The sequence below is a fragment of the Falco biarmicus genome, chromosome 5 (genome assembly GCF_023638135.1).
Source record: "Falco biarmicus isolate bFalBia1 chromosome 5, bFalBia1.pri, whole genome shotgun sequence".
NCBI lineage: Eukaryota > Metazoa > Chordata > Aves > Falconiformes > Falconidae > Falco > Falco biarmicus.
Genome location: NC_079292.1, coordinates 63,107,905 through 63,129,784, shown reverse-complemented (window position 1 = coordinate 63,129,784; position 21,880 = coordinate 63,107,905). Strand labels below are relative to the sequence as shown.

The window sequence follows — 21,880 nt, the reverse complement described above, 5'->3', positions numbered from 1 at the left end:
GCTCATGCATTTACATTTTCATTTGCTTGGTTTATAGCAAGATTGTTCCAGCTTTTGGGAGGGACAGCTATCAAAGACGTACAGGCACTGCCATTGTGTTTTATTGTTCCAGTCCATTTTTCCCTGTGAATGCAGGTGGGAGTTTTTCAGTGGGTTGGTTTTGTATTTTTGCTTTCTCTTTCTTCTAAGCATTTATAACCCTTTTATTGTCAGTCTTCAATCATTTTTGATAGATCAATATATTCAATGGTGGTTCATCCTCCAGTTGTGCTTGAGGTTTGGGTTTGTTTTTTGTTGTTTTTTTTTCTTTGTTTATAGGGGTTATGAATAGATTCAGTAGGTTGTATCTCTGCTATACCTCTGCAGTTGTGTGAGGATCAAGTCACTTCATCTTGCCCTAATATCTGTATATTTAGAAGCCATATGAAGTGTTTACATTGGTCTGCTTTCAAATCTACTTGTTTCCCCCTTTTTCTAGGTAGACTTTGAACAATTAAAAATCTAATTTTTGGTTCAGAAATGTTCTCCTCAGAAATCCTAAATATGACTGCTGGTGTTTCATGCATGCTCAGCCATTTGGAGGGATGGCTTTAGGAAACTGCTCCAGCAGAATCCAAAGATCCAGAGGGTTTGGGGAGTAACATAGCAAAGTAATGTTGGATGATAACTTTTACTGAGATGACTCAGAAATGAGAGAGGTCCACAGGAGTCCTGAGGTGTTTAGCCAAGCAGCTGTGACTGAGCTAAAGAGGAGAAATTCTTGAGTCTACATCTCACTTATGTCCCATGGCATCCAGATGCAGGCCCAGGACAGCTGTTTAATGCAGCTGTGAAGAGAGCTCAAACATGTGCAATGTGCACGTGGGGATCGGGTGCCAGGGTTGGTGTGATACACTGCACGCTGGCTGGCCATCAGGAGGAGGAGGCGGGTGAACAGGACCTGCTGTTCCACAGTGAAAGAGTAAGTCTGTGGAAGAGGAGAGGGCTAGATACACTCTTCCATTTTCAGGGATTTGGGTTGTTTCAGGGTACAATGACGTATATGACATTTGTTATACAATCGCCCTCTTTTCCCCCTCAAAACAAAGAAAGCAGCAAAAGAAGCATGTTTGTTACAACTGATAGTATGTACAACGTGGTAAATGGAAAATAGGTCAACTAGGCGGTGCTCTTACTAATATTACTGTTTGAAACATGATCTGTGATTTATGACTGTGTATTAAATATTGGGGAAAATCCCTGAACCTGCATGGATTTCAGCAAGGTTTGATAATTTAAACCAGGTGAGCATGTTAGCTGTTTGTAGGTTGTTATCCCCATAGTTGCCTTGCCAGAGCCGTGTACATCCTGTTGTTCAGCATGCACATTTTTAGGCTGAAATAATTTGCTGTGTTATGAAAGTCATGACTCAACTACTTCTCAGCAGTGTGTTGTCCATTTGTAACAGAAGATTTTCCTGGAAGTCATTACTTTGGAGTGCCATTGTCAGCTGTACGCATCACTCCTGCTCCTCTTGTCCTTTGTGGTATAGATTTGCTTGTTGTTGTTAGGGAGGATGTTACCACTGATACACAAGCTATCGGGTTTTTCCATTTTCCTTCTCTTCTGTCTTTCTTGAATTGCAGATTCCTTTGTCTTCTGTGTGGTGCACTGAAAGAGGTTAGGAAATTTATCATGGTTATTTTTAATGGGTTTTTTAAGTCCGGCACGACACAGATTGAATTGATTCGGGAAAATTTCCTGGAGCTGCAGTGTTTTTTACTATTAAAATATTTTTTCATTGCAATTTTTCTGTAAGAAAATACATCTATTTTTTTCATTCTAGTTCTATAACAAAGCCCTGCTTTATAATGTTTCCACATGGTCAGATATTAGCCATTTCCCTAGATAATTTAGTTTGGTCATGTGTACAGCTAGCATTTTTATTGTAAAGAATTCTGCTAGTGGTTTCATGATAAATGTGTAAAGCATTGGGAAATTACTTTTACTGGGCTTAGTGTGCATTTAATAATACATTAACAAAATTAAATGGTTTTGTATGTAGATCTTAAGAATGTACAGAAAGTACACACTACCATAGGTATGCAAGGATTTTAAAAAATGAATCTTTCCTGTATGCATTTTGTATGCTGTAGCAAAAAAAAAAGTACATTCCCAGAAGCTCAGTAGGTGGTTGCTATCCTTTTTTTTTTTTTTTAATTTGTTTTGACTTATTTTTTTCAGACAGAGTAGGAAAAAAACCCCAAGTCCCAATGACTATTCCCCCCTCATGACCAGTCTGGCAAACCTTTACTTGCCTGCATAAGGCTGTCCAGTGTTGGCTGAGGTCTGTGTTTTTGTTGCATGCAAACAGATGAATGGGTTACCCGTTGCTTCCCACTTACGAAACCCTGCTTTCATTTGCTTAAACTTCAGATATCTTCAGGCTGGTAGCCATGACCAGGTCCAAATGTCTTGTTTCTTATTCAACAAAATGGTGTATGTATGTATAGTAATGCAAAAGTTAATTTGGCTTGCTCATTTAATTGTTCTATGTTTATGATGCAGTATATTGAGTCCTAGCTATTATTGAGGAATTAAAATATTCTAATATTAAGACAGTACTATTTCATAAATGCATTGCATTAACATAAAAAGAGCAAAGGAATAAAAAGAGATGGTGTGCCATATATTGTAACTCTCATTGATTTAAGATCAAAATGCCAGTAAGGAGGAGTAGACTGAAAGAAAATTATGTATATGTTTTTCAAACACATGGGAAAATAAAATATTGTATCGTCCACCACTGCTGATCGTATTTACAGGAGGCAGATGAGCTGTCTTGCCTGCGAAGAAATCAAAGATAAAGTACAGAATTAAAACAAACAGAAACAGCCTACTGATTTTGAATGCTTCTGTTCTGAACGCCTCTTTTGAAGATATGTATGAGGACAGGACTTTTCAGCAGACAGAGATACTCTGTGTTTTCTGAAAACCTTTTCTTTCCTTCAGGGCTAAAATGGCTAACCAAAAGTGGAGATGAGAAAAACTCCAGTCACACTTGAGTCCTGGCCATGATAAGTAAAGTATATATGAGATGAAGGTTCCAGAAATGCAGACTTATGGATGGCTTTTCTTTGTACCCTGCTGCCATGTCTAAGGGAGGAAAAATAATACAAACCTCAATTTTATCATGGTCAGAAACACTTTCTGAGAGGCAGAAGTCAGATTACACATGTTTTGTCTTAGTCATCTTGAAGTGTTCTTGCTTATATGAAGTTTAATGATGGGCATGTAACTAGTAACTTTATTACAGTCAACCTGGTTTATAGTTTGCTGTATCTTGCGATGTCTCAGTATCACAAATTGTATTTAAATCCTTTGACCTCCTTCCTGTTTAATTTTCTCCATATGGTTGCACATATGCTCTCCTCTTTCTCCCCTCTTCCCAGATTTTCCTGGGAGCCTGCACCATGACATGCACATGCTCTCTTGCTTTCTGGGACATGGAGGATCTGCCCTGGCTTCATGGCCACCCGTTTGGATGGGTCCCTCCTGCTTGGCTAGAAAGCAGCCCTGCACTGCGTGCCCCTCTTCTGCGTGTTGCCTTGGCCATATTATTTGAGGTACCATCACAGTCCTATCATCATCTTCAAGTGTGTTGCTCTATCTCCATTTATCTTACATGAAATGGCTGTAGCGCTGCCAGGGTAATACTGCCTGTTGTTTTCCAGAAATCACTTACCCGTCTGTCAAGGGAAGCTGCTTAGAGCTTCTAACTAGAAATCAGGATATGCACTCAGCAGATCCCTCTTCCTCCCTTATGTGGACAAAAAAGGTGGGGAAAAAGCTCCTCTGGTTTAGCCTGAGCAACATTGGCCGTTTATCCTCCTCAGCCATCGTGTAGGCATTTATTATTTTTCATTGTGCTGATAAAAACAGGTAGTACTGTTGAATACAGATAGTAGACCGATACAAATCCATGCAAATGAACACTGTGTAGATGGTGGCAAGTAAATTTTGGAGACACCAAAAGTTTGCTGTCTCCCAGAAGTAGCCTTCCCTAGAAATAGTGATCTAGCCTTCTGGAAATAGCAACCTGATGTTTTTTCTCTCAGGGTATGCCAAAGGAGTACTTTGGTAGTGAATTAGGTGCAAAGAGCCTGAGATGAGACTATTCTCACACCGTGTCTCACAAGCCCGCGGAAAGGCCAGGCACAGAAATATGCTGAAACCCACAGGAAATGTCTGCTGCGCCGTCACATGAGGTCAGTCAGGCATACTGTGCTTTAACGAGCACAGACAAAACAAGCTTTGGTGAAAATGTCACAGTCTAAACATGGGTAACAAAACACAGACTATTACAGTCCAAGCCTAGTGGGAAATACCATGGGAAAAGATTTAGAAACCACCTATGAGCACTTTCAGCGTCGCCCAGTAGCAATATCCCCACACACCCAGGTGGGAGGAGCAACTGGTTTCTTATTAATACCACAGTACTACTTGTTTCCAGTAGCATCCTCTAAAAGCAGTACCCTATTTACAGCTTTCATTTTGCATTAATGAAGTGGAATACTGATGTAGCTAATCAGTGCTAGCAGTATGATGCAAGCACGCAGAGTGGCGGTGGTAGCGGCAATCATCTTAGTCCAGTTGTCAGGATAAAAATAACCCCACCAGCCCTGGGAAAGCAGCAGCACCCCAGCTGCGGAGAAGCACAGCCTGGGACCCCATGGTTCTGCACTGCCCTGACACCCAGCCTCTCCCACAGCCCACCTGGAGCAAGAAAAGAAATGATTGTTATCCCTGTCCATCAGTTTTGCTGCTTCTCTTCCCAGCCCCTGAACATGGGCATGAGTTTTTGTACATGCACTTGGATCCGGACTTAGATTTCCTCAGAAAACCAAATGGACACAGATTGCCAAATATGCTTGTGTAATTCAGAGATATTTCCCCCCCACCCCACCCCCTTCATTGTACTTTGTGAGCTTAATTTAATCCCTGTCATTCCTTATATGTGGGTAAATGTCATGTACTTCATTTCATGAATGAATTAACACAGCCATGCAGAGTCTGTATCTCCCACACTGCTCACTTGGAAGGGGGAAGGGATTAGTAAATGTGTGTGACACCCTCAAGTTGCTAAACCCCAGCTGGGTTTAGAGATGCCCAGAAATAGAGCTCGTTTGCACCCTGGTGTAAGGTTCTCAAAACATTACCAGCTCTGCACCTTGTAATGGCCCCAATCAGCCCTCCTTCTCCTTATTGTCAACAGCAAATATATTACTTTCATACCATGAGTTTGTTATTGCACCTGACAAGGGAGGAGCTCCTTTAAAAATAGCTGTGCTTTTGGTGGTGGGGAGAATATAAATAATCCCAGATTTTTTTTTCTCTTTTTGATACTTCCATAAGCGTGTCAGAAAGCAGAGGTCTTTTGGCAAGGTGCAAGTCTGAGATAGCACAGAGGTTCTTGGTATGTAGAAGATAGCATTTTTAATCCCAGCTATGTGGACAAAGAAGTAGATGCATGGCAATACAGAGCAGCGCAGAAAGCGTGCAAGTCTTGGCACCTTGTTACATGATATTTTTAATACAGGCAGGAATTAAATTAATAGTTCTATGTGCTTATTTTAAAGCTTTCATGACGTGAAAAGAAGTGTAATTCATCAAAAAAGGAAATGAGGAACAATTTATACATAAATAGAAATCACTGCGGCCATGTCCTCTTTTTCATGAATTTACACAATGGGTTGGATTAGTCTCTGGCTGAGGTGTGTGTGTTGGCAGAGCTGTGCTTTGGAACTTTTCTTCATGCCTGAGACCGCTCAGTGCTACCAGGGCTTCATATCCATGTGCAGTAAGTTCCCCTGTTTCTAGGGTTTTTCTTAAGTGGTAGTGTGCATTTCTTGGTTCTTTAATCCGGAGATACTCAGCTTGTCAGTGCTTTATAAAAATAGTCTGGGAAGGCACCCTGCCAGCTAAAGTCACAGCCTGGGACACAGGAGAAGTGGCAGAGGAGTTAGCTCCCCAGTTTCCAGCAAACTTACCCCTGCCTGAAGAAAGCTGGTCTGGGATTTCCAGGTGTACGCAGCAGCTGAAGAGCTCTGTTCTTACAGGTTGTCAACAATAAAAAAATAAAGGTGATTGCTGATACTTCCGAGCTCCTCCATACCTGCCTGTCCCCCAGTCCCTTGGATGGAAAATGGAGGGAGTTTGTTTGTCTCCCCCCCAGTTTGCCAATCCCCGTTATTTAAATTGTAAGCTCCACAGGTCTAGAATAAACCTTCTACTTATGTATAACTCCTGCCAAATCGGGGCCTGCAGACCCTGGAAGCCTCTAGCTGCTAATGTAGCACAAATAATAATGGGACTTACAGTAGCTGGTAAATTTTTGACCCCTCCTTTCCCTTCTTTTCAGCCCAAAGTAACCCTCTCTGTAGAGACTGCGTTTGGGCTTTGCATCAGCTCGTTGTGTATCGTTTAGTCCTACAGAGTCTGAATTGCCTGCAAGAGCTGGAAGGGGACAGTGCTCATGACAAATCAATTTGCTGACTTCTGAAATAATTAAGCAAGTAACGCTAGGCTTCAGTCCTATTTTGAACAAACACTGTGCTGTTCGATTTTGCGTTTCTCTGTCTGCAGTGAATAGGTGTCTCTAAACAAAAGAGGCTGAGTGATCAAGGAACTTTTTTGGAAGGAAACATCTCCTATGAAAATTAGCTTTCCCCCCTGTATCTCTGTGTCTTTGCATATCTTTCCTTTTTACCCCCTTTTTTTCCTGGTTCTTTGTTCTTCCCTGAGGAAGATAGAGATAATAAAATTTCCTATTTTCACTTAGCTTTCCAGATGATCTTTGTGTACTTTACCAGACTGCAGCATAGAAAACAAAGCCTTGTTTATTGCCTAACAGCATATATGTGTTTTATGATTAATGTGATGTGTTTGTAATACATGAGACTGATAATAGATAGGGAGATCAGTCTTCTGTGAATTGACAGTGGCATTATAAACAAGGTGAAAGGGTTGCAGGTGTTTCCCACACGGGTGTTATACAAAAACATATGGCCCTTTGCCATGATGTACTGCGTGCACACTCCATCTTTTCCTGTGCAGCAAGGCAACGTTGCTGTGAGCTTTGCTCAGAGAGCAAGTCCACAGCTCAGGACCTGGGGAATGCTGTCAGCAGCAGATGATGGTGCAGTGGGGCCAGAGTGATCTTGGGGACACAGAAAGGATAATGCTGAATTGGTCCTTCCAATTAAAAGTAGCTGATTGATCCACAACATTGCCTTGAGAAAAGAAACCTGCGTTCCTAGGGGGGTCCCTGGCAAACACTAGGAAGGGAGATGGTGTGCTTGGGTGTTGCAGGAGGGACATGGCAGTCCATTCTGCCTCTTGTCTCGCTGCTCCTACCTCAGCTCGTAGTTGGACTTGGCAGGTATCTGTGATGTCCATGTGGTAACTTCTGTGGCCATGGTCACATCAGGCATTAGGTGCAGACTGAGACACCTGGGCCACATCTCTGCAGAAAGCAACAGTGGTGCACGTGCAAAACAGCAGAAATCATTGCTGGATTGCCACTCCTTCTTGGGTAAAAGAAAAGGCATGTTTACTAAATGACTAAATCATTGCAAAGAGGACTGCAACATCTTGTGTGGAACCTGACCACAAGGTAGAAGTCTCTGTCCTTTTCATACTTACCGTAAGAGTGGTGCTTGTCTGCTCTTACAAGTCACACTGTTGCAGCTGAGTGTGTTGGGTGTTTGTAGCCTCTTCAGTTATTAAAACACTCTGGGTGCAGATTAACTTCATTTGCTCAATATACTATAACATAACCACCCCCTTGATCTGTGAGCCTTTTAATAAATACGCTGGAGGGCATCCTGCCTCTTCTGCAGCTTCTGGGAGTAGATCCATGCCCTCCATTGTACACTGAAAAACTTTTTGCCTGGCCTTCCTGGGAATGGTGCAGCACAGGGCTGCCTACTTCTGCACCAGCAGCCCACTGGGATGATGGTTTGTCATCCATCCTTTCATCTGCTGGAGGAAGCTAATACTGTCCTCATGTAGTCGTACTGGGTCTTTCCTGTCTCATCTTCCAACAGAGATAAAGCTGCTGGTCTGAAAAATATGATTTTTTTTCCTCTATTTTGGAGGACTGCAATTTAAGCTGAAATGTAATAGAAATGCCCCAACAGCATAACTCAAATAACTGAGGCCTCATCTACACAGGAAAATTATACTCATGCGTGGGTCATGACATTTATTTTTACCGGTATGGCAGTGTTACAAGAGATTCCCATATGGACGGGTTGCATCAATCTGAGGATACTGTACTACATTCACGTATTCTTGTTTCTCTGCAGGAATGAGCCAGACAGTCCCAAGCATTTGCATTAAACCCTGAAACATGAAAATATTACAAAGGGTTGGGTCAAGCAGTATAATGGTACTGTATCACTGTAGTTAAAGGTAGGACTTTTATGTGTGGACAAGCCCTGTGAAAAGATTAACCTAGAGAAAGTTAATAAAAAGTGCTGTCCTAAATTATTCATGAATCCATTTGTAATGCACTTGCCAGGAGGCTTTTGTTTTTCTCAAACTCTTATTTATTAAAATCTGACAAGAATATCTGGTTTTGTTCAATAATAAATCTAAGTCTGTGAGACTGGTGATATCCTCATGTAGTAATACAGAATCAAAATGAAGTTACATGGCAGGGGTGAATACATTATTTACTTGGGAAGAACAGATTATTGTTCAGGAGGATTTTATCTTTTACTTGCCATTTTGGAACAAGTTAGAAAAAACCACAAAACCAAAGCAACAAACCCAGTTGGGAGATAACCTCTTGTTTTGTGACTGAGGCCTTAATTCTGCAAAGGTTTTTAAATATGTGAAAACTCAGTTAAGCATGTCTCTGGTGGCTTTGCAGGTTCTGGACCTGTTTCCGCTAAATGAAATAGCTCAGATGATCTTGTTTCATGTTTAGCTCTACTTGTCCTTTTTCCTTAACTTCAGGAGAGGCTCATGGAAGTCATGTTCCTTGCCTGTGAATTTTGACTTCCAAAGAATGTCCATACAAACACCCCCTCTCTCCTTTTTGTGTACCTAGAAAATGTTAGAAAGGTTATAAACTGGAGGTAGGAGAATGGAAGAGAGACGGGAAGAGAGCTTTTGCTGTTTGGGATACAATAAAAGATGGCAGTCTGTGTGTGCTTTATAGCAGTCATTTTTTAAAAGTAGGCAGAACTTTTCTTAAAAAACAATTTAAGATTTTTTTTTCAGTATTTTCAGTTTATGAATTTTAGGGGAATATTTCCCATTCTTCTTCTTTTGTGCCGTTATTTATAACTGGATAAGGAAAGGAGTAACAAGTGCCTATGGATAGAAAGTTAGAGAAGAGTAAATAAAATAAAATAGAAAGAGCTTAGCTGTGGAGGCAGAACTGGGAGTTGAGTGACTGGTCTGAGTTGGAGGATGATGAATGGATTTGTTTGCATAAGCCTGGCCTGTGAATCACTCTCTCATAAAAGCAGCTTGAGTTGAGTAGGAGATTCTCCTGTCCCAAACTTAAGTCCTGAGTGCTTTCAAGCACAAAGTGTACTGTGATGTAAGAACTCCAACTGTGAGTACCACCCTGTTATTTCACTGGACTGGAGCTGGAGCTCTGCAACTTCCCAAGTTTGAAATAAGCTAAGTGTCTCTCTCTCACACACACCACGTGCTTTGTATGATGTATCATGTGGTGCCTCTTGGTGGTCAAAGTTAAGCTATCCGGGTAGACATAACCAGCTTGTGATTCAGATTTGGAGTCTGGTGTTAGGTATTTGGTCCCTGTGAAAAGCTGTGTGTTGGAGGACCATCAGTCACTAACCATTAAATGAGACTAGGAACTCAATAAACTTGGAGAGAAAAGGGAGGTGTGGGTGTGCAAGGTCAGTATTCATGGTTGATTATCCCGGGTGGGTTGGGAGTGGCATGGGTCTTTGCCTTGGGAGCTTGTTTTGCCTCTCTGATGCCAGAGAAGTTGTACAACGTACGTGCAAAAGGGGCATGTAGGGCTAAAGATTCTGATCAAAGCAATCTTTTAAATGAGGCCTCAGCTCTTATGCACCTATTAGTATTTGGAAGAAAAGGTTGACTGTTAACAGAGAGCTACTTTGCTGTGGTTTAGGAAACTGGAGGAGTTAAAAAGGTTTATTTTAATAAACTGTACCACCAGTATCTAAGGTTCAAGTGGAGCCTGTGGGTTGGATTTGGGAAATAACAATTTCCTCTGGAAGCCCACCAGAGAAGATCTGTTCCTTCCTGAAGAACATTATTTTCTTGTCCTTCTCTGCCATTTGTTTGCTATGAGTTTTGGTGGTATGGGGGTCAAGGTGGACTCTGAAACCCTGCTTTGGAATCAAGGTATTTGTCTGACTTGTTTGCCCTCGGTGAAATCGGTGCTGCTGCAGCTTCATTGCCATGGGAACCTCCAGTTACTAAATTTAATTCAGCTCAGGGTTTGCTTTTCTGTTCTGTTGCTGCAATGTAGACAGGTGATAAGCAATATATTGATACTAAGCTATATCATAGCAAATTGATCAGGCACCGATATTACCACGGTATTGCAGTATCTGCAATATTGCTCTTGTGCTCTACTCTAGGCTGCCTGACCTTCCTCCTGTGCCTGCCTCCAGCCTCCTTTTCCTCTCCCCTGGCAGAGCAAAGGCAACAGTGACTGCACAGTATTTCTGGTCCAGCAGTTGGCAAAGGCAACCTCTGCTTGCTGGCGGTACTTCTTCCTCCCTTAGGGCAGCCAAGCATGGAGTGCCTGTGGGCCTGGCAGGGAATGCTGCTGGAGACGGAGCTCTGAACCTCAAGGAGCTGTGGGGTTGCGGTGGGTCCTAGTACCATGGCAGCATCCACAATGGTGTGAAGTCCCCCAAGGACAGAGACTAGCACCACAAGATCAGATTAAACTGGGAACGGGGAAATAGACGGTGTACGAGCAGAGAGTGAGAACCCCTATCACCCAGTTGTCTTCTAAAGTTTTATTAATTCCTTTATACTTGGTGAAACCTTTTTGTTTTGTCCCCCCTTGAGCGTTATGTAAGGTTCAGATGGTATCTGTTAGATGTTTATGTTCATGGTAATGCAGAGCCTGGTGTCTGGGATGCACTCTGTTCCCGTGCTAGTATAAGTGGTGGAAGCGTGCCTTTACTGCAGCCACGCTGGACTTCTGGAAAGGCTCATTGCAGATTGGCCTTTGCCATGAAGATATTTTATGTAGCTAACTGCAGGATGATCAATTTTGTAGGTCTTTCATGATTGTTTGGGTTGTTGGTTTCTAATGTTCTGCCCCTCTGTAGTTTGGTTTACTGATAGTACATCACTTTGTACAGAATTCATAGTGAGCAGAGTGTGTAAACCTTTACGTTAAAATGTTGGCTGAGTATTGATTAATCAGTAAAAGTTTTTAAGCTGTTTCCTTTAAATTCCAGGACCATGCAGCTTAATTTAGTGATTGAGAGGGATGGGGAAAGATACTGCTTTTCCCAAGGGAATATATTTTCTGTGGTGCTTGTTCATGGCAAGGGTTTTCAAGCCAAAAGATGTGTTTTAGGGAAGGAGATGGTTCTCTGATAGTCATTATCTGCTAAGATGACTCTCTGTTTTCTTTCTTTGTAGGTATTACATTGGTCGCCAGATGTTTGTGGTGGTGTCTGCACCAGAGATGATCAAGCAAATCTTAGTGACAGACTTCAGTAACTTCACCAACAGAACTGTAAGTAGATAAGAGGGCTGGTTTTGTGGATGGAGTTGCAAGTACTGTTAATTTGAGCTCAGACCAAAAGCGACTGCAAGGGAGCTGGAAACGGGAAAAGTACAACATGGTTCAATTAGACTTAAAGCTGTATAAACTTTTTTATATATATATATATTATTTTTTTTTTCAGTCAAAGACTCCTGTACTCTTGTTACCAGGACACTCTGAGGGTGAAAGGGAATGTTCTTAAAAGAGATATACTGCCTTGTGGCTGGGGCACCAGATAGATGCTGAAGAGAGAGGGTTTCAATATCCAGTTTTGCCAGTGACCTCCTGTGAAATCTTGGGAAAATCACTTAATGTCTTTCTTCCTTGGTTGCCAATATAACATGGGGACAGTATTATTTGCTTTCTCCCACTCGTGGTCTGTTTTGTGCTTTTAGACTTTCTAGGGCAGGAGCAGGCTGCTTTGGACAGGGACATGCCTCCTGCAGCCAACGTATGTTGTTTTGTTGTACTTCTCACTGAAAATATTTAGTAGCAAAGCATGAAGTTGGAGCTAGCAAGGATTATACATATGCTGTTGATTACACACTTATATATTGAAAAGCTCTTTTCAAGTACTGGTTAGAACAAATAATGAGGGGGGGAACGGCCAGAGGAATAGTAAAGATTTCCAGCAGTTCCTCAGCATTTTACAAGGAAATACTGTCACTGTGACTGCACACCGCCTCACTGCCATCCATTCCCTGCTTCCCTCTGGCCCCTTTGTATGCTCAAACCTGCTCAAATAAACTCACATGTATTCAGGAGTGTTGTTTGTACCCTGGGGGGAAATTTCATCTCTGATCAGCTGTCTGTCTCCTGTGCCCCTCTGATCCTCTCTGCAACCAGACAGTCTGTTTGCAGACTGCTTGTCTCCTCTGCTTGCTTCTTTTGGTACATGAGGTTCATCTTGTGACTACCTGCATCTTATTTAATAACCACGTGTACCTGCTGCCCTCTGTTCTGCCTATAACTCACATATGAATGGAAGAATCCCAGCGTGCAAGCTTCTCAGGCTGAAGTTGTTGTGGGTGGCAAGGGTCTTTCCCCCATTTTTTCTATATATGAATGAATTTCCCACCCCTTCCTTTCTTCCACCCCCAAGCAGGAACCCTATTTCTTCCTGTTTGTAACTTTTTCATACTTTTCTCTTGTTTATTTGAAAGTAGTAGACTGTACCCACTATTCATAGCAGTAGCTGATGCCCAAATAGCACCTCCCTGAAATTAGAGATCATTCCTTTGAGAGTACGTTCAGAAACTTATTCTGCTCTTAATTTTAGTCAGCTTTGTCTTTGAATGTATTTGTCCATGCATTCTCACCCTTCTTATTTGACAAAATTTTTCTTTTTCTCCAGGCTTTTATGACCAGAGGTTTATCTCTCTCTCTTGTGGTTGTACATCTATCTGTCATGGTCTGTAACATTTGTGTTCCTCTCTCAAATTCAGGTAGGCCAGGCCATTATAGGCATTTTCTCTCCCTCCCCTTTTTTTCTTCATCAGGGATCTGTTAGGTATAGCTGTCTGTGTAGGTTCCTGTCTTGCCCTCCTCACTTAACTGTCCCCTGAACCATTTGTGGCTTTTCTACACATCCTACTTCATCGATGAGAAACTGAGGCACAGACTGAGTAACATCTCTGCCACTAACCAGAAAGCCTGTGGCAGATGAGAAAATTTAACTTCTAGGCCTGTCTTTAACAAAATGAATAGTTTCCCCCCACGTGCAGTTGCTATTTCTGACTTGCTTAATGCCCATGAGTCTAATTCAAATGAACTTGCTTCATCTTATATACTTTTATCTCCTTGTTCTATGGTCTTCTCACACAGCTGCAACCTTTGAGCATTGTTATTTCTCACTTTCCACTTTGTTCTCCCTCCTCCAGCCATTGCTTTTCATTTACTGAAGATAAGCAGCCTTCTGTTTCTGCATCCCTCCACATCTAACCTGGGGATCTTTTTCCCTGTCTTGAATCATAACACTGGAAGCTGCCTCTCCTCTTTAATTCAGTCAGCTCTCTTGGTGAAGTGTTCAGCTATCCTGTACACTAAAGATTCTATATGAAAATAAATAATGCTGAATGGTATGTAATGAAGGCCAGTGGAATTTATTCAGATACGATTTGGGTTATATGTGGAAAATAATTGAAAGGTGAGAGTGAGAAAAGCACTTTCCAAGTAATAGAATTCTTTCTTCTCATATTGACTGAATAAATGTCATTTAAAGACTTTTAATAGGGTTGCTTCTGTTTATGTATTTTAAAATTACTCAAAGCAAGCTCCTCTACTTTGAGTGAGGGTTTCTATTTGCTAGTGGAGAATTCAAAATGCTAAATAGATCTCCCTACCTTATCTTACCTATTCCTTCCCCAAATGGTCTACCGATGAGTAGCTGCAGAACTGACTTTGGAGTCAGTGCTGCTCACAAAGCTAGGCTAATATCTTTCCATCTGGGCATGGCACATGCTTGTTATTTCAACCCAAAGACATTTTTTAGCTTAAGACTGTCAGTTTTTAAGGGTGAGAAGGATGGGAAGGGGGTGAGACCTCTGGGTTTGAACAGGCTGTGGGAAAACCCACTGTGCTTTTCCACCTTCCCAACTGCATTTCCAAAATTCATATTTGTACTTCATCTACCAGCGGTGAATTGTGAATTATTTAACTCAGAATGCTGCAAAGAAATATTATGCACCATACTCTGTAGCAATTGTAGCAATTGTGTGTTAACAAAGTGTCACTGAGTTGCAGGACGTGCAAGTTTAATTCTAAAAGCTAAGTCTAGAAAAATATTACATTTGATGTTTCTTTCAGTTTTCTTTCAATTAATCTTAAAATACGTATATATTAAAGTAAGAGACAATGTTAAATTGAACTTGTGAATGGTTGCAAACAGTGGATGTACTTGATAGAAGTGGGTAAGATGATGATTCAGTGAACTCTGAGCTTTTATCAAAGCTGTCTATAACATGATGTCATGCTTTTGAATGCTTCTAAGAAGAATGACCTTAATCTGGGATTGTGCATTTGCGGGCTGCTTGCTGGGAAGTCATCAGAAGACCTTTGTGGAATCAGGGTGGTTTTAATCTGCTGAGAAGACTCTTTTGGAGGCATCTTGTGTCCTGTCCCCACATCCAGAGAGACCTGGACCAGTTGTACACTTCTCAGACCTGCTCACACATTACATAGACAAAGTAGATTTTGCATGTGAACAGAAGCCAAACTACTGCTCATTTTATGCAGTTATGTTCCCCTTTGATATTACATATTTCATGTCTTTACTATCAGTATCTTTCAAATATTGCTGTAAAAAGCCTTTTAGGTTCCTTTGCCCTCTTCTGTTGTTTCTGAGTTACTGATCAGTAATTCTTGTGACAGAAGTGTATAGTGATTGCAGATCAAATCTGCATTAGGGTTCACTTCCTTTTAGAACAAGCAACCAAGTCCAGCACACAGGGTGCTAATGCCCTGAGGCATGGGGTATATTTATGGTTAACTGTATAATCACAGGAAGGCAATAACGATATTCTACTTTCCCACTTAATTTTGACTTGATTAAGGTAAGCATTGTAGCCATTTAAAAACAAAAATATCTACTGTAACATACCTTCATACTTGAGGCATATGATGCCTTTTCCCTATGTTTTTAATTAGAGTTGAAGAAGAAAAGAAAATTAGCTTATAGACCTTCTGCCAAAAAGTATGGAATTGTTTTTAATTTAGGTTAACCATGGAAACCTCAGCCAGCATTTTAGGCAGGGCGGTGCTGCAGTAAATGATACCTTTTTCTCACAACTATGGTAAGTCAGCCGTTTAATAGAAGTTTTCTTTTAGGAGCACTAAGACTTCCTAGTTGCCTTACTGTGTTGTGAGTGAGATAGGTTTATGATTGTTGCATTCTGCCAGGCAGGATAATGATACATAATGTGTTTTCAGATTGTTTTTAATTTCTGCATTGAAAATTTGTTTTTGAATTAGTGCTTGAGAATCGTTAAAGTGTACTTTAAAAAATGTAGAAGCAGAGTGTTAAGATTAAGCAATGGGAAGAGAGATGTTACCTGGTATGTCATTTAAATGATTCAGAAGTTGTAGGCCAAAGAATCTGCTAAAAATGTGGATCAGTGAGCCCCAAGGCAAAGGTAAGTCCTGGCTAGTCAAGGTTTGCCAGACTGCGAGTCAGTTCTCTGCCAGGATTCATGCGGCTATCACATGTGGAAACTAGTAGTTGATCCAGACAAAATCCATAAATCTGCATGCCAACCAGCTGGAGGATGGTGACATTTTTAAATACAAAAATCTACACCAATTCAAATAGCTGTAAGAAAACATCACAGTTTTCTCGCCAGGAGCTTTGCTGCTACAGTGGAAAAAGTAACAGTGAATTAATAACAACTAGTAATGAAGTGGTAAAAGTAAGAACAAAAAAGTAGCATGAAAGCTGATATAACATGGCAGTACAAATTCCTTGTATCCCTCTTGAAGGAAAAGTACGTTGTATGAGAATGTTTCTTTTTGCTCTTCTATACTTCCCCTTCCTTCTCTCCTCGTTCATCCATGTGGGGTACGATTATTCTTTTCCATGTGGGATAGGATTATTCTTTTCACTTGCAGAATTTGCCTGTTACCCCAAGCTGTTTGCTTCATCATTATTTTGTTAAATCTGTAAAGCTTCAGGCCTACTTGTGGCTTTAAACAAATAAAATACAACCACCAAATAGGAAAGCACCTGTTTGCTGCATCTCATCCAACTGTGGTCCAGGATGGCTGACACACCTCTGTATCTGCTCTTCTTTTTGGTCTCTTGCTAAGGGGACACAGTGCTGGCAAGAAATGTGTCTGTATATTGCTCTGTCAAAAGGTCTATCCAAATTTGATACCAGATGCCCTCCAGAGGTCCCTTCCAACATCAACCATCCAGTAATTCTGTGAATTTTGGGTCAGGCCCTCAGCCAGCATAAATCAGCCTACTTACATTAACTTCAGGTGACCCTACACCAACTGATAGTGATTATGCATCTCTGGAGTGGTGCTGGGAAGCACAACTGGCTTCAAATAGCTCAGCGTGGTGCCTCAGGAGCTGACTTGTGTGTCTGTGTTCTTGGCCTTTTGCAAGTAAAGGGTCGCTTGTGTGTCTTATGCAAGATCTTACTCAATGCCTTCTGCCTTGATTTTTAGAGTACAGGTATTATCTGTACACAGCAACCCACTGATGTGCCGTCATTCAGTAAACAGCGGTAATTCAGTTGTTTCCAGACCCATAGTCTCATCCAGCTTCTGGCCTGGGCTGTTTCTTCAGTCCCTCTCCGACAAATACCTGTTTTGTTTTGAAAAATAAACCCACTAATGTATTAATTTGAAGACATGTAATGTAAAAATAGTTAAGGAATGAATAGTTGTGTACTATTGCAAAAGATGCATATCCAATGTATCCTGTCTTGACCCTGTACCCTTGGTTGGTTGGTTTAAAAATGTTTCTTTCCTTCAAATTAAATATGCTAGGATTATTTCCAGCTGTGTCTATGCCATGGTCATTATCCTTTCATGTGAATTTCTTTGTTTATTTCCAAATTGTTGTTGCAAAGTGTGATGAACTCAGTTTGTAAACAGATGATGAGTGTGCTTTGTTGGAGGCTTACTTTTGCATGGGTGCGTGGTTTGCAGTACTAGTGACACACAGTATGACAGTGGGTAAGTCAATATTTGGAAAATGATTCAAACAAATGAGAAAAAAATTATGAAAAGTATATCATGAGATCTTAACTGTTCCACCCTTTAAAATGACTGTTCAGTGGGATGGTTTAGTACACAAGTGGTGTTCCAGTATGTGCTACTAATTGATTGTGATATTTAGTTTTAAAAACAAGCAGGTTTTTGTGGCAGTGGAGGGAAAGAACGTGCTTTAAATTTCTTCACTGCCTCAGCCTTTTTTAGGTATGTTTTTTCATTTTCCAGTTCCTTCACCTTGTTTCATTGTGGGTTTTGTTTGGTTCAGATAGGATGTGGAAGGTGACCAGCATAACTCTTCTGGAGCTGACACAGCACAGGATGAGTTGTTACAGCCGCATGTGTGCATATTTGTATATATGGATACAAACAGGTGCACATGTATTGATTTGGGGTTTCTTTGTGATTTGAGGAGATGCTGAATCTCTAGTCCTCACTAGAGCCTTGCAGGCATCAATTGCGCCACACCTTATTACAGAAACTTCACAAAATGTGCCTCTTTGTGCATGCCATGGTGACATTCCTGTTCCTGTTGCAGCAAAGCCATCATGCCTGATGGCAGGACCATGCCTTGAACATCCAGTTCTTTGTGATGCAGAGCTGCAATGTTCTCTCCTCCCTCCCCCTCTGACTTTGTAGGACAAATTCAAGAAAGTGTCGATCCTGCCACATATACAATAAGGCTCAGTCTCACTGAGCTGAGAGAATATTCAGGTCTTCCAAAAATCGTTCTGTGCCTTACGAGGATAAGTGAAAAGGTGTCCAAGCAGTGAATTTATTAAGATTTACTTTTTTGCCTAGCAGTTTTATACAGCTGCTAGATCAGTTGGTTTGAAATCTTGGCTGGTACAGCATCATTATAGAAAGGGAATTATGCTAGCGGGGAATGCATTTGGCTGTATAGCACTTAACTGTTTAATATTAATTTGTTTGACTGCATATTTGTGGGTGCTGTTGTACTGCCATGTGAGCCCAGATGACTAGGTGATTTTCCAGTGCCAGTCCCTGCCAGGGAGCTGAGCAAGAGCTCTTATCCTTGTTTTGACCTGATGGTTCTCATTGGGCTGTGCTGGAGCAGGAGCTCCTGGTCTTAACAACCATAATGATGTATCTGGTTTCTTTCCCCAGTGTGCCTCCATGGCTGTCTTCTCAACATACTAGGATACCTTTCTAGCTTGGTCAACATATATGTAATTATTTTGCCACCTTCTCTACCTGGTAATATAGCTTTTAATTCTGGATTTCTTTTTTCTTTCCTCATTTTGTTTTCAGAGCTTGCTGGTTAATTTTTCTGAGCAATTTAATCCAGTTTTGTTTAAATGTTTTCAAGTGTCAGTGCATAGGCTTGCAACAGAGACTTTAAAATTAAAATACAAATATTGAGAGGGTCACTTCTTTCAGACTGTATGTCTTTTTGTGCATGCACAACAAACTGCCCTTTATTCCCCATATGCTGAAGCCAATAGCGCAAAACTAATGTTGTCAAATGATCACTGCTGTTGACTGCAAAATTAATCAGACTCTGGCTTCAGTTAGCCTTAAAGAAAGACTTGACATATTAGTAGACTGTGTTCTGGGAAACACCTGATTCTCTGAATCCCAGTGAGATGAAATCTGGTTTTGTGATTAGGGCTTTAGGTTGGGATTTAGGAGCTCTGAGCTCAGATTTTGGCTTTGCTACAGAATTCCTGTGTGCACAAAGGCAAATCATTTAGGAAGTGCTTTGTCACCTTAACAAATGTAAAAGAGTATGTTGGGAATTTCCAGCTGAACATTGTCATTAGTGAATGTTAGTGCTTGAGAACTGATGGCAAAGGGTTGGGATTTGGTTTATCTGTTAATTCAAATAGTTATGATGAGAGGGGGTTTTTTTGTTGTTGTTTGTTTGCTCCTAAAAGAAGGTTCAGAAATGTAGAGGGAAAAGTTTTATTGAAAAGCTCTTTATTTTTTCCTTTTAAATAACTTTCTATTTTAAAGTATTTTTCAAAAAACACCCTAAAGTAGTAAAGTTAATATTAACAGATTCAATTGAATGCATTTTGAGGATTATCATCTCTCAAGTTTTTAATTTCTTTTTTTTGTAGTTCTAATTCAGAAAAGGCAATTGTGACATCTCCATCCTGCGAAGTGGAAAAGCTCATTTCTATTTACCTTGAACATCTGGCATGTGCCTCTGCTGACTACTAATCCTAAAAAGATGCTAGCAGTTTTACTTCTCTGCCCATTCTTATATCTCATTCAAATCAGTGAGCCATGAGTGTGTATTTACCTAAGTACGTTTATTAATCGTCTGTCCAGAATGGGGACATTCTTGTAAATAAGAGACTTTGGTTTTCTGTGCCTTGCATGGTAAAGAGGGCAAACATGGTCTCTTCTCACACATTTACGTTCTTGATTAAGACTTCTGAAAGTTTAGGAAGATGTTGATAATGATAGTTTGGAGTGCCACAGAATGGTTTAAAGCAAGCATTCTGAAACAATGACTGCAGTTAAGTCCAGTTAGTTTGAGGATGGTCTGGTTGACTTATTTGGAAAGACCCTCTGTTAAAGAGGAGAACATCTAACTGACATTTTATTTCCTTTGAGCAGTTACTTAGATGGTTTGCTGATTGAGGAAGGTTTTCTATATTGTCATGGCTGGAGGGAGCTCTCTTGCAGGAGGTCAGCATATCCCCAGCAGTGGTGGTCAGATCATAGCTGGTTTGGAGAAAGCCACAATTCTTAAGAGGCTGCTATTTTAACTGGCTAATATATTGTTGTCCAGGTAGGTCATGTGAATTTGTTTGCTTGAGATTTATAAATCTCTAATTGAGTAAGCAAACACTAATATTTGTCACATTTCCAGGTAAGATAGCAAACAAAATTGGCTGATCCCTCCTGTATGAGGGACTAACAGTGATGGTGGAAACAGATGGGTTATACACAGATGGAATACAAAATAAAAACTTTCCACTTTTTCTCTTTTCCAGACATGGGTTGGCTGTTTTCAGATGCTATGGGCCATAAACCTTGGCAATATAAAAGCAATGCAATTGACTGTAAGAAGGCTAGAAGATTTAAAAAACAAGTTTCCTCTTCCCTTGCCCCCCATCAAGACATGATGAATCAGTAGGTTGAGACCATGGCTGATGTTGAGATGTACAGTCATCTTATCTTTTGCAGGATTTACTATGAAGTAAGTTATTTTTCAGCATGGGTCTAAAGTACTTGAATCTATCCCTGAGTCTTTCTCTGGTTTATTAATGGGCTGCAGTGCTGCCATCACCATGGTATCCTGCTACCTCTTCCCCTGTGAAGACTGGAAAACTGCATGTTGATGAAATTTACATTTTTAATTCTCCACTCTCCATGCCTGTACATATAAAAATTGGTTTGCAAAACCATAGGGGAACACAAACACAAGGACAATCTGGTATTGAGAAATGACTATAGTGTTGCTGTGTTGTTTTGTTTGTTTTTAATGCTCTTTCTCTATGCGATTATACTGCAGCCATCATTGGTTCAATACCTGCTCCTAGGTAGACACCAGAACACCAGATGGATTACGTACTTTACAGCACTAATGATAGTGCCTGATAATGTGTGCAAATCTCCTTTTCACTGATTGTTCAAAGCAGTTAAGAAATACTGAATACAGCTGTACATAATTACGCTTCTATTGAAACTAAACCAGCCTGTGAAATTTCTGTTCCTGGAAAATGGTCAAAATTAGTCAATAAAAAAAAAACAAAACAAATAAACAACAAAAAACCAAACCCTTTGCATGTACTTAGTTAATGGTATATTGTGACATTCTGTTTCTTAGATGCAAGGCTTCCCTGCCAACTCTATTGAGACTTAAAGGGGGGTGGGGGGGAAGAAATGCTGCATAATGAAACTACAAAAAAGTGGGTTTCCTGCAGGTGTAGGAAGATGCTGATTTGACAATACTCTATGCATATGCACTTGGTTATGTCAGAGGGAGCTTGTGTAGGACTAAGTATATATGTGTCGTAGTGTGTTGTGGATATGTGAAGGGACATTCCCTCGTTCTAACCACTCCCTGTTTCTTTCACATTTCTTTGAGTTATTGTAAGATCGGCTTTTGAAATTATCTTTTTTTGGCTTGTTTATCCTTACCTTTTTAAATATGTAATTTATTTCTTCTATCGTTCTGCAAAATTTCCTTTTCTAAATGACTGAGGAAAACAAGATCAGAGTTTTATTAGGTTTTGCCTTCTCTTCCCCCAGTTTTTCTCCTGTTGAAACTTGCCAATCACTTTTAAAGCCTACATTGGGCTTTTCTGCAGCACAGGAGATATCATTAAGGCTTTAAACCCACTAATGAGGGAAATGTGCGCTGCTTGAAGGCTCCTGCAATATTAACTACATCCAATTATG

The 21,880-nt window shown here is 40.6% G+C and overlaps 1 protein-coding gene across 3 annotated transcripts in view; it reads left to right on the top strand.

Moving 5' to 3' along the window:
* TBXAS1 (thromboxane A synthase 1) overlaps positions 1-21,880 on the top strand; it is a 230,966-nt gene that overhangs the window by 91,009 nt on the left and 118,077 nt on the right. For all 3 annotated transcript variants that reach the window (XM_056342010.1, XM_056342008.1, XM_056342009.1), the window contains one exon: positions 11,659-11,755. In XM_056342010.1, the coding sequence (XP_056197985.1) occupies positions 11,659-11,755 (97 nt within the window). The remainder of the gene's footprint in view (positions 1-11,658; positions 11,756-21,880) is intronic.